Raw genomic sequence first — 11,544 nt, 5'->3', positions numbered from 1 at the left:
AGAAGCAAGTAACTTTTACATTGAGTACTATTTCATTGAGCTACTTTTCATTTGTACATGAGTATTTTATGTATGACTTACTTGTACTTGAGTACAATTTCAATCAAGTTACAGAACTTATACGCTTTCTTATGTTTCTTATGTATTTTTTATTATATATTATTCCTCAACAGGATAGGTAAAATTCAGGGACAAATTTCACTGTAGGGCTACATAGTATATGACATTACATTATTATTATTATTATTATTATTATTATTATTATTATTATTATTATTATTATTATTATTATTATTATCATTTTTAAGTGTGCAGGGGTAGGGGGTACATGGCTTCAGGTTCAAATGTATGAAGTGGTACTGGACAGTGGAAAGTTTGAGAACCACTAACTGTTCTAACTGGGCCGCAGTGAGAGCGACGCCCTGTTTCATCCACACTATAATAAGTCGGAGTGATCCATCCATAAGGAGGAGACGATCTGCGCACACGGCGCCGTGTTTACAGCGAGGCTCGGCAGATTGATACAAGGAGACTGTGCGTGTACCTGTGTGTGCTTATCGGTCCCCACCACGCTGCCATCTACCATCAATCGACGGCTATCACCGGAGGATCGAATGACTCGACACATACTCAGCTCTAATAAGGTCAAGCGTCCCGTTTAACGGCGCCACGGAGCAGAATCACGGGCTGCAGCAGCACAACAACAAGGCGCTGCGTGTGCGTGTGTGTGCGCATGATGAACGGCTGAGGAGGAGGCTGTTGCTGTGGTCTCAGACCTGTATTCATCCTCTATACCACCACCACTACTACTGCTGCTCACACGTCCTGCTGTCTAGGACCAGGGTATCGATGAGGTAGCAGACCACACAGGCCGGACCGTGTGCTTCCATCCCGTCTCTGAGATCCGCTCTCTGCCTCCCGAGGAGCCTCCGGCAGCGGGACGATGGACGCATTTTCCTCCGGTTATGGAGGGTAAAGATGTGGGTGACGGAGGGATCCCCAGATCCCCCTGATGACTTAACCACACACGTTAGGTCGTCTCAGAATTAATCAGTGACCGCGCAGTGGATGCTCACACGGATAAATCGTTGATTTGTGGATCCCCCGTAGGGAAGCAGCAGCAGCAGCAGCAGCAGCTAGCCCCTGTGTAGCGGCTATTAGCTCCATTAGCCGGCTAACAGCTAAAGGTGCTGGGTAGCTGCTGAAATATAAAATAAAAATAAAAAAGGCGTTTGAACAGCTCTCACTAGGCTCTGCCCTTCAACTAACAAGTGACTGTATCAGAAGAAGGCTTCACCTGTTCAGGAATGAGGTGTGGAAGGGAAAGCAGGCGCTTGACCTTGTTTTGGGGTCTGATGCTGGGTCTGACCTGCTGCCTCCGGCCCGCCACCGCAGAGAGTAAGTCACCAACACTAACATCATCCACATAATATATACATATATAAATATGTATAAAACACTATACAATCACTGCGTAATGCGACACAACTACATTAGTGTGGGCGACGGGCCTTTGAGGCAAAATGTCTCTTATCTTTTAATATAGTCTGTAATGAAATGGCATTGGAGATCATTTTACCTCACCTGTCCAGATAGTAGAGGTGGGACGATATACAAAGGCCACGAGACGGTATGATATACAATAGTGGACAATATTTTTGGAAATGCATAAAATGCAGAGAATAAAAACAGTAACTATGTAAGGCTGCACAATTAATCGATATAAAATCTAAATCATTTTATTTATTGAGGGGGTTTAAAAAAAAAGTCAGAATGGATTTTCCTGTTCAATCATGTGTAATCACAGCACGTCTCGCTCCCTTTACAAACTGTTAAACAAGTTTAAAATGCATGTTTAATGTGGTAGACCCTTGTTACAGTCTGTTCTTTTTTAATGTGAATTTTATGTAAGGTTTTTTTTTCTTTCTCATACAAGGTTCTCTTTTTAGAAATGCTCAGGGATTCGTTTTCAATTGGGCAGGTTGTTATTTTATCAAACACACATGGGATTTAATTTTTTTTTTGTTAAAGCTTTGCAGTTGCACTTTATTCCCAATTAGTTTTTTCCTTTTTCAATTAAAAGAAAAATACTTGCCATAATTGCCATTTTTTTTTTTTTTTTAAGAAAAAGAAAATGTGAATCAAAAATCGAATTTTCAAAGTAAAAAAATCTGGATTTTGTTTTGAGCAAAAATCGTGCAGCCTTATAACCATGCTTTTATTTGAGTATCTTTAATAAGGCTGGACGATATGGACCAAAACTTAAATTTCAATATTTTATTTCTCAAAATGGTGATATATCATATTAATTTTGATATTTTTAACTCAATATTGTCATACCAGAAAGACTATTCTGAAAAAATGTCACGCAGGCACATTTATTAACAAACCATTGCTCATTATGTTCCCCGTTTAGCTTTTTCTCCTCTAAGGGACAGCACGTGTGTGTGAGTTCTGTAGTGTGGCTTTTTTGGGGAATATCTTGGTTAGGACACACTCAGAAAATCATCTAATTGTGCTTTTCATGCTGTTCTGAGAAGTATCAAAGCAGTGACTCCTAAAATGAGTATTTTAATACAAATTAAATGAGCTATAAAAATATGTATCTCAGGAATATGGAAAAATTGTAAAGGACACTTTTTTACTGTACTCTATGTAGTGTATGATGTGATTGTATAATTAAAAACAAGTTTAAAAAGATACAGATATTTTATCTCAGTATATATATATAAATAGAACACTCAGTATATCTTGGAATTCTTATATATTGCCCAGCCCTAATATATATATACATGCATACACACACACTAGGGATTTAATGATTCACTCAACTCCTGATACGATTCGATTCACGATACTGGGTTCACGATACGATTCTCTCATGATTTATTTTACAAAATGGGACTGTAGACAAATGACTGAAAAAACTAGAAAATACTTTATCATTTTCCTTTTATTTTTCATTGTCAAAAGAATCCCTTGATAAACAATTCAAAACAATGCAATTTAACTAAAAATAAATCTTGAATGAAATAAATAAAGGAATAATACAAATGAAGAAGAAGCCTATTCATTTAAATTCTGGTCCTATAGTAAACAATGCAAAACTGCATAATAGTTCTTTTTCTTTTTAAAAGTGCAACTGAAAATGTATTTTGTGCCTTAACAATTGGACTTTTAAAAAAAACCAACCAGTCATTGCGCTGTATTTGCATCAGATATTTGTTTGGACCAGCAGAGGGCGCTGGTAACCCAATCGTTGGTTGGCATGCAGATATTCTTGCAGTGAAGAAGAGATGCTATGCTAGCAGACAGAGCTAATAGAAAAACGTGACTTTTACAGATGTTCACGTAATATTACAGATATTCTTTTGGTGCTAAAGGGGTAAGGAATCATTTATTAACATGTTTAAGAGTAGAAGGCGGCCAGAAAGAAAGTAGTAGCAGATTCCACCCGCTGCCAACAGTTCTGGATAGCGCCCTCTGCTGTTTAAAAAAAGTTCTGCGATTCAATTTTCAAAGTATTGATGTGAACCGTGATACCTATGAATCGATTTTTAACTGCCTTACGATTAATCGTTACATCCCTAATATATACACATTCTGGTTATGATCTTTTCAACTCAGGTGAAAATAAAACAATAAGACAAATGTTTCCTATTTAAAGTGCAGAAAGTGTCCCTCTGAAAATAGAGAAGAAAAAAAAAAAAACAACTGACAAAATTCATCCCAGTTTAAAATTAAAACATTAACATTAATAGAGCGGTCTACACAGCCCAGATGTAACATAAGCACACAAAATAAATCACTGGCCCTCGCTTTAAATAACACATTCAGAATGGACGGTAAGTGGATGCTTAGTTCATCCCACAAAGGAATTTCACAGGTTTAAGTACTTAGGATTTAACAAACTACTGCATATACTACATGACACTCAGTGGACACACAATATTCACTGGTTAAATGGTGTGTGTGGTGTAGCAATACACATTATGATGTCAATGGTCATGTTTTCTTCCAAAAATGAAACAGCATTTCTTTTAAAGGCAAAGAGCTGCATAGTAGCATCCTTATTATGAATGTATACAATGTTTAATTACTCATTTAGCCTTTTTCTTTATTTTAAGAACAAAATATCTACAAATACTGTAGCAGTCACATACTGCTTGTTTAAGAACAGGTTGAAGAAAACATTAATCCTGTCTGTCTACTTAAATGTACCTTTATTTTCATAGGTGTGTTGGGCCGTACAGGTTGAACAGCATGTAAAACAATTACCCAAACATTTAGTTTCTTGGCTTGATTTTGTGAGCTCTCTGTAGTTGTGTTTCTATTACTCTTGGAAATGTGCAAAATCTAAATAGCGCAATAGAAACTGGTGATGGAAACACCTGAATTTCAAAAAAACACTCGAGTATCGCAAAAAAGTTTTTACGCTTTAATTAGGAGGATTTTCAGATGTTTTAATATTGAAATGTGTCACAAAGGCGCTATGGAAACACTTTTTTTTTTGCAAATACACATCACAGAACATGACTTACATGGTCATCTGACCACTTCTCTCTGAGAAAACATGGCGTGGTATGTCTAAACAGAAGAGGAGACTGGGATTTTTCTTAGCATTATACTTAAAAATGATTAGTGCCATATTAGACTTGAAACAACAAAGGAAGACAGAATGTTATAAGGAGGTTCTGAGTGTCCATCTTTCTGAGGAGAAGTCTCGCGGGATGAGATTTCATGGGAGTTACAAGGCTCCAGCCCGAAACAACCTTCAAAGGAAACACGTTCAAAGTGCAATTATACTTTATCGACATTTAGAAATATTGCTTTTATTTTGCAAAAATCTGTAATGGAAACCCTGCTTGTGACAGTAAACCAGGGTAACAAACACATTTCTGACTATTGATCCGGCTTTAAGTGGATACGTCATGGTGATGAATCTCTTTGGGGTGTGCAAGCATAAACTTGGGATGTACGTGAATACAGTAGATATGAGTGTCACAACAGAAAATGGAGCGCTGTTGTGTAATCAGCAGATGAAAGTTAACTGCTACATTTGATATTAAATATGATTTTGTGACCATATTCAAATCTATGTCAGTGTTTCCACTTGGTGTACAATATCATTACCTCCACCAAGAAAGTAATATTTTCATAATATACAGTATGTTTTTTGATTGTTGGACTGTTGGCAGGATTATGTCAAGTTGATAGTACTTAATGGATTTTGGCAATATTTTAACCAAAGATACTTGGACTTTATGCCTATATTCCATTACATTATGAATTTGATCTGGATCAATATACTGACTGTGGATCAGTTTAAAGAATTGAAAAATTCCTATATTGCGTCATAGAGAAAATAAAAAATTAATATCTTGGGTTATAATTGAACGATCTGTATGTCAGGTTTGTTACTCAATCACCCCAGAGAGTTACATCTGGATCACATCTGGATTACGCATTTCAACGCAATTTTTTTTATTTTTTTTAAATGCTGGTGCCCATACATTTTGACTTACTGTATCGTTATTAATTGGGGATATAAATGTATTTTAAGCCTTTAGAGCAGGGGTGCCCACTTTTTTTTATTTTTTTTTTATTTCATTGAAGGGCCAAAAACTAACTGCAGTGGAAGGCCGCGGGCCAAAACTAATCATTCATGTTCCAGTGCATGAAATTAATATGCCAATAATATAACTGTGCAAAATAAACACTTTTCTTTATTGTACTTCATGGCATAAAATTATGAAACATCTAAATGTCTTCAAAGATATTTAGTGCAATTAAAATTCAACAACATGGGACACAACATACCTTGCCAATACAATCAACACTACACTTTCACTGCCTTTAAACAATCCTTTAAAACTCAAGAACAATAATGTAATTGGACCTCAGCTTTAATAATAATAAAAATTAGTTTTATATAGCGCTTTTCAAAGAAGACTCGCTCACTGTACTGGATTACATATTTGTGTATATAAAAAAAAAAAATATATAAAATCAAATTGGATGGCCATGCTTTAGAGTATGAATGATGATGGTACCATGAAATTCACCAATTATTGCCTTTTAAACTCCCCAATATCTGTATCGGCCCTAAATATCCATATCAGCCTGGCTTTAGTGCATATTTATTAAATGTTTTTACATTCTTTTTATTTATTTATTTTTTTACTGACACCCTGTAACTTTGTAATTTCATGTTTGAGTAATCATTTGTTTGCGTTTTAAAAGGAGAACTCACTTACTTTGTGATATATACATCAGATATGAAAGCCCTAACATGACAAACATTAGTCACTTTAAAGTACTCTTACTTACCATGACTCAGTAGAAAAAGCCAGTAAGCCTATACATATATTTAGACACGATTGGGTCTGAGTCACAATGTGATGAATCATAATGCACACTACAAAAGTGAGATGTCTGCCGTCTCTATCTGTGGGAAAACCCCCAATGACAATAGATTTACTGCACTCAAGGTGTTGATTACAGTGAACTAAAATTAGGTCAAGCCAAGTGGTTTCTCTGTATTTTAGTGTGGAAAAAAATGGAGTTAAACTAAGGCGCTCACACTGTAAACACTAATGATAAACGGTAACCAAACTAAAACTGAACATTTAGACTTCTCTTTTAACTAAGGATGTTGGGGTATAGCTGTTTTTTTGTTGTTGTTTTTAGTGATGTAATAGCTAACCACAGCAAGTGTTTTAAATAAATGCAAGTGTGATATATATGTATATATTTATTTATTTATATATAAAGCAACATTGAAAAACACACCCACAACAACAACATTTTTAAAGGATTAGCGATGAGTGCTTGAAAGAAGACTAGTGATGTTAAGAAATACTTTCAGCTTAAAAATGACAAAGTTTTATGCAAACTTTTCAACAAAACAAAATGTTAATCTTGAACCGTGACGAAGTGAAACCTCGGCTCAGAACAGCGCCTGACGATGGCAAAGGCAGCACAGCTCGGCAAGCCAACGTTAGCATGTCATTATTGTTTGGGAACAATGTCATGATCTATGGAGAAGATTTATTTATGGAGAGGATAACTCGCGCAAAGGTTGAGGTCAATTATAATTGTATTCGCGTAATTGCTGATTACAATTATGCTAAAATTTTTGCCAACTGTTCCGCGTCATCAAAACCAGCAAAGGCTCAATCCACAGTGGTGATGTCACCAGTTCTAAAATTTGATCAAATTGTTCGCTCCCGGCAGACAATTTTATGAAATAATTAATTAACGATATCATTGCAGTCCGAACAAATCTGATGTTGCATCAGCCATGTTGAAAGGTCAATCAGAGCCTTATTCACAGAGATATTTGAGGAACACACAGACAGACAGAGATTCCTTGCTTTTATAGAGAGAAGATACATTCTTGGAAATGTCACACATTGATTCCAGTTCTCAATTGAATTTATTTCAAGGTGATTTGCTTCCTTTGATTCATCACTGAGGAGATACCTTGATGTTTAGCTGCACGTCTCTCTCTCACGATTTGCACATTCCAGTAGTATTTCTACCACTAACTCTGTGTGGAGTGGCTGTTATCAGGTGGTTATTAAATGCACTCGATATAACTAAAGACCATGTTTTGACCTTGTAGATTATTTTGTGCTTAAATTAAACTGTTCTGGGAAAAACCTCGTGCAATAGACGAAGCAAAAGCCAATAAGGTATCATCAGCGTAGTCGACAAGGAAAATAGCAACATCGTTACTTTTAACGTGGTTGTGACGCTTCAATCTTCTCTTATCAGCTGAAATATCTCAGATCAGAGAAGCCTTTTTGTTTTAGAGTAAACTTTGGATACAACAGAAATCTAAGGAATGCGTCTTCCTCAGGTTGAGTAAGGCACTTCATTCCTTTTGCCGGCTTGTAAATGGTTAAACTAGATTAATTTGTAGCTTCTGTACTCATTCCTAACTCTTTATTTTGTACTCTACCACCTTAAACATTCCCATGTTTCCAGTAATTATTGGTCCTGATTCATCCCATTCATTTTGGAGGTTAAACCAGGGTCTGGGGTTTTTAAATAGAAAATGCCAAAGTACATTCACAAGCAAAACAGACTGGGTTTTGTTGATTGGAAAGAGTGAGGAGCTTGTCAACTGGGTTTTATGGGGTTTACAGTTGGCCTCAGTGGTCACAGGACAAACCTGGGAGCAACTCTGTGGTTCTTCACATTTATTCTCTCGAGTCGCGATGGTAGAACCCGGAAAGCTTCCTAGTGCCGCCGCTAATATGGCTATGCTGGTTCAGTCAGTGTATGCAGGTTAAGTTGACGCCATTAAGCTCGCTGTTGCAGACACATGGTTTTTTCAGATTAGCCAAGGAAGCGCCATCTTTCCCTACTACAACCCCCCAACCCCCTCGATTCCAAGGCTTCCCGACACATTTCTTCTCACCTAGGCTCTTAAGTGGAAAAGTATTTATGAATATATACCATCCCCCACAGGCAGTCTGTCATTAACAGGATGGAAATGAGGGATAAACAGACTCGCTGCAGTTTGGTGGCAGTGGCTTAGAGAGCCTGTTTGTGTCACCTGCTTTTTTTCTGCATTTCTCTGATCGTCGGTGGAAAGGTTATCACCATGGTTGGGGTCAAATATAATTGTAATCATGTAATTGATTATTAATTACAATTATGGTGTAATTATAATTGTAATTTAAAAAATCTGTTGCTGTCGTAATTAAATTGTAATTGAGTTTAGATAATTTACTTTGTAATTGTAATTGCCTTGAAAATTCTATTTAAAAAAAGTCAATTAATGTTTAACACAAAACTGGGGAACCTTGTTACAGTTCTACACATATGTAGTTAACAATCAAAATATGTTTCATGTAAAGCTTTCCCACATTTTAACATTTAAAAAAGAAATGAAATTGAGGGCTATACTGACACATAAAAGGCTCAGACGTCCACACCAAAAATATTAAAACCTATGTTTTCATTCAATAATAATTCTAACAAGATAAATGAGATTATAGATATTTGTTTTTAAAGTATTTTACAGCTGATTTAGGAGCCATTATCATAAGAGATGCTATCACAAGAGGATGGTTAACTTTTGGCTCAGGTGGTAGAGGGTCGTCTTCTGATCGAGAGGTTGGGGGTTCGATCCCAGTACCTGACTATGTGTCGAAGTGTCCTTGGGCAAGACACTGAACCCTAAGTTGCTCCCAGTGGTCGACTAGCGCCTTGCATGGCAGTCCTGTCCCACTGGTGTGTGAATGTGAGAGTGATTGGGTGAATGAGCTGATATGTAAAGCGCTTTGAAACTGCTTCAGTGTGGTGATAAAGCGCTATATAAATCAAGTCCATTTACCATTTACCATTTATTAGGTTATTATTTATTTGAGGCTCAGTAATTGTGATTAATTGTAATTGAACATTAGTAATTGAGAACGTTATTGTAACTGAAAAATGCAATTCCCAACCCTGGTTATTGGGGTGGGGGGAAAAAATCGATTCACATAAGCATCGCGATTCTAATCATCCACAATTCTGAATCGGTTCATAAACTTCAAAAATCAATTAAAAAAAAAAAATTATAATTTTTTAAATTATTTATTTTCAAGAAAAACTCTGATTCAGTTGATCTGCTTAGAGTCTTTACTCATTAAAGACTGTAAACTGAACATACAAATACATTAGTATTCTAATAGAAAATACCACTATACAAAAAGTGTGCTAGCTTCATGCTAACGTCTGTGGGAAGACCCATGTATATGCTTATGCTAAAATTTACCATGATCGACTATGATTTATATAACACACTGTTTATGCTTAACTTTCACAAACAGTCTTAGGAGTGTTATCAAACAGTACACTTAAACATACTCACAAGCATGTGTTTTTTCACTTCCCACCACTACGGCAACAGTGTTAGGCCATAACATACAAACTCACACACAAACTTTACAGTCTATGACACGATCCCAACAGGAAACAACAGTGACCCCAACTTACAATGTATCACATAGACAGCACAAGGAGTGTAAGTGTGTGTTTTTATTTGTTTAACATGAGTAAATGACATGTAACCTTTGTGTGATTACATCATTGGAATCAATTTATTTAAAAGTATCTTCTACAAACTGTTCTACAAATTGTTTTGATGCCATCATTTGCCTCAACACACTCTGCAATGTATCAATTTTTTAATTAAAAATCGGTTAAAATGAGAATCGATTTTGAATCAAATCGTGACCCTAAGATTTGGAATCAAATCGTGAGACACCCAAAGATTCACATAATTATTGGTTATCACTCATCAAAGCTGGTGAAGTTGACTTGTGCACACAGCTGGAGCAGCAACACAAGGTAGACATTTTAACCACCTTCTCCCGTTTTTTAGTATTTTCACCCATCTGCTGAACAAGCTGAACACTTTTTTTTTTGGTGTTGTTGTTTAGTGTTTTTGCGACATGCAGTCAGGGGCAGTTCCCATGAAAGACGGCCATGCTGGCGCTGCAGTGAGGCCACAGAGGGTGAAAGCATTCAGGGCTTCTGTGACGTAACTACACCAGACTGTGTGTGTCTTTTTACTGGCCAGGGTGTTGGGGAGAGTATTAACAGGTATGCGGCTGGCTGAGGGTCGCTGACAGTGTGTGCTGACAAGTAGATTACAGAGAGAGACATAACCATCATACCAGCACGCAGTTTCCTGCCTCATGATCTCTGCAGAGGCCACTTGAAGTTTCTGTACGAAATGCCAAGTGTTAAAAAAATGTTTGCATTAAATGGTCATACCACATAATATTTATGTTCCTGCAGTAAAAATAAAAATGTGTAACTTCAACTCATTCAACTCTTCAAAAGCTGACATTATTATTTTAGAATAGAAATAAACTCTTGTAAATATGTGTTATTCACCTTATTCCTCTGTGATAATGTAGCTATCATTGTGAGATGAAGCTTCCATTCTATTTGCAACTCTAAAGGGCAGTTTTGCATTTTATTTCCCCCAAAATAATTTAATTTACAACTATATAGGCAATGAAATTGTAGCTCTTCAATTATGAATATGCTTTTAATCTTTAAATTGCTTATTGCTAACTTGCAGTACTTGCACACCTTTGCTATCTTTATAGACTATGCATTGTGTATCAACTTGTTATAAAACATACTGACAATACTGAATAAAACTTAGTTGTGAAGCGTACAGTACAAAGTATGCTTAGCTTTTTTATAGAAATAAAAACAAGTGTTTTTCTTTAACTGAATTATAATTGTGTATCTTTTCTCCCCAAAATATGGTACTCTAATTAAAGTAATCAAATGGTCTCCTTTGTAGATTAAAAATGATTTTGTGAAAGATCAACAAGAGAAAAAAAAATTGTGCTCCTCCTAAACAATACTATGATTTCTCATCATGGTTTGTATAAAAACATGATAAAGTACTTTGTACATCACCAAATGGAGAACTATGATAACAAACAAATGCATCAAAATGAAAATTCTTGGTCGAAACCTAAACACCAAAATAAATTATTATGCTGATTATTAGGCCCAATTTCC

The 11,544-nt window shown here is 36.1% G+C and overlaps 1 protein-coding gene across 2 annotated transcripts in view; it reads left to right on the top strand.

The window, feature by feature from the left end:
• Positions 1-475: 475 nt before the first annotated feature.
• The window catches only part of LOC114481603 (insulin-like growth factor 1 receptor), a 92,787-nt gene continuing 81,718 nt past the window's right edge, over positions 476-11,544 (top strand). For both annotated transcript variants that reach the window (XM_028476569.1, XM_028476561.1), the window contains exon 1: positions 476-1,398. In XM_028476569.1, coding sequence (XP_028332370.1) covers positions 1,308-1,398 — 91 coding nt within the window. In that variant the 5' untranslated portion in view covers positions 476-1,307. The remainder of the gene's footprint in view (positions 1,399-11,544) is intronic.

The sequence above is a fragment of the Gouania willdenowi genome, chromosome 3 (assembly GCF_900634775.1).
Source record: "Gouania willdenowi chromosome 3, fGouWil2.1, whole genome shotgun sequence".
NCBI lineage: Eukaryota > Metazoa > Chordata > Actinopteri > Blenniiformes > Gobiesocidae > Gouania > Gouania willdenowi.
Note: the sequence above shows the minus strand (reverse complement) of the source record. Positions and strands in the feature narration are given on the sequence as shown.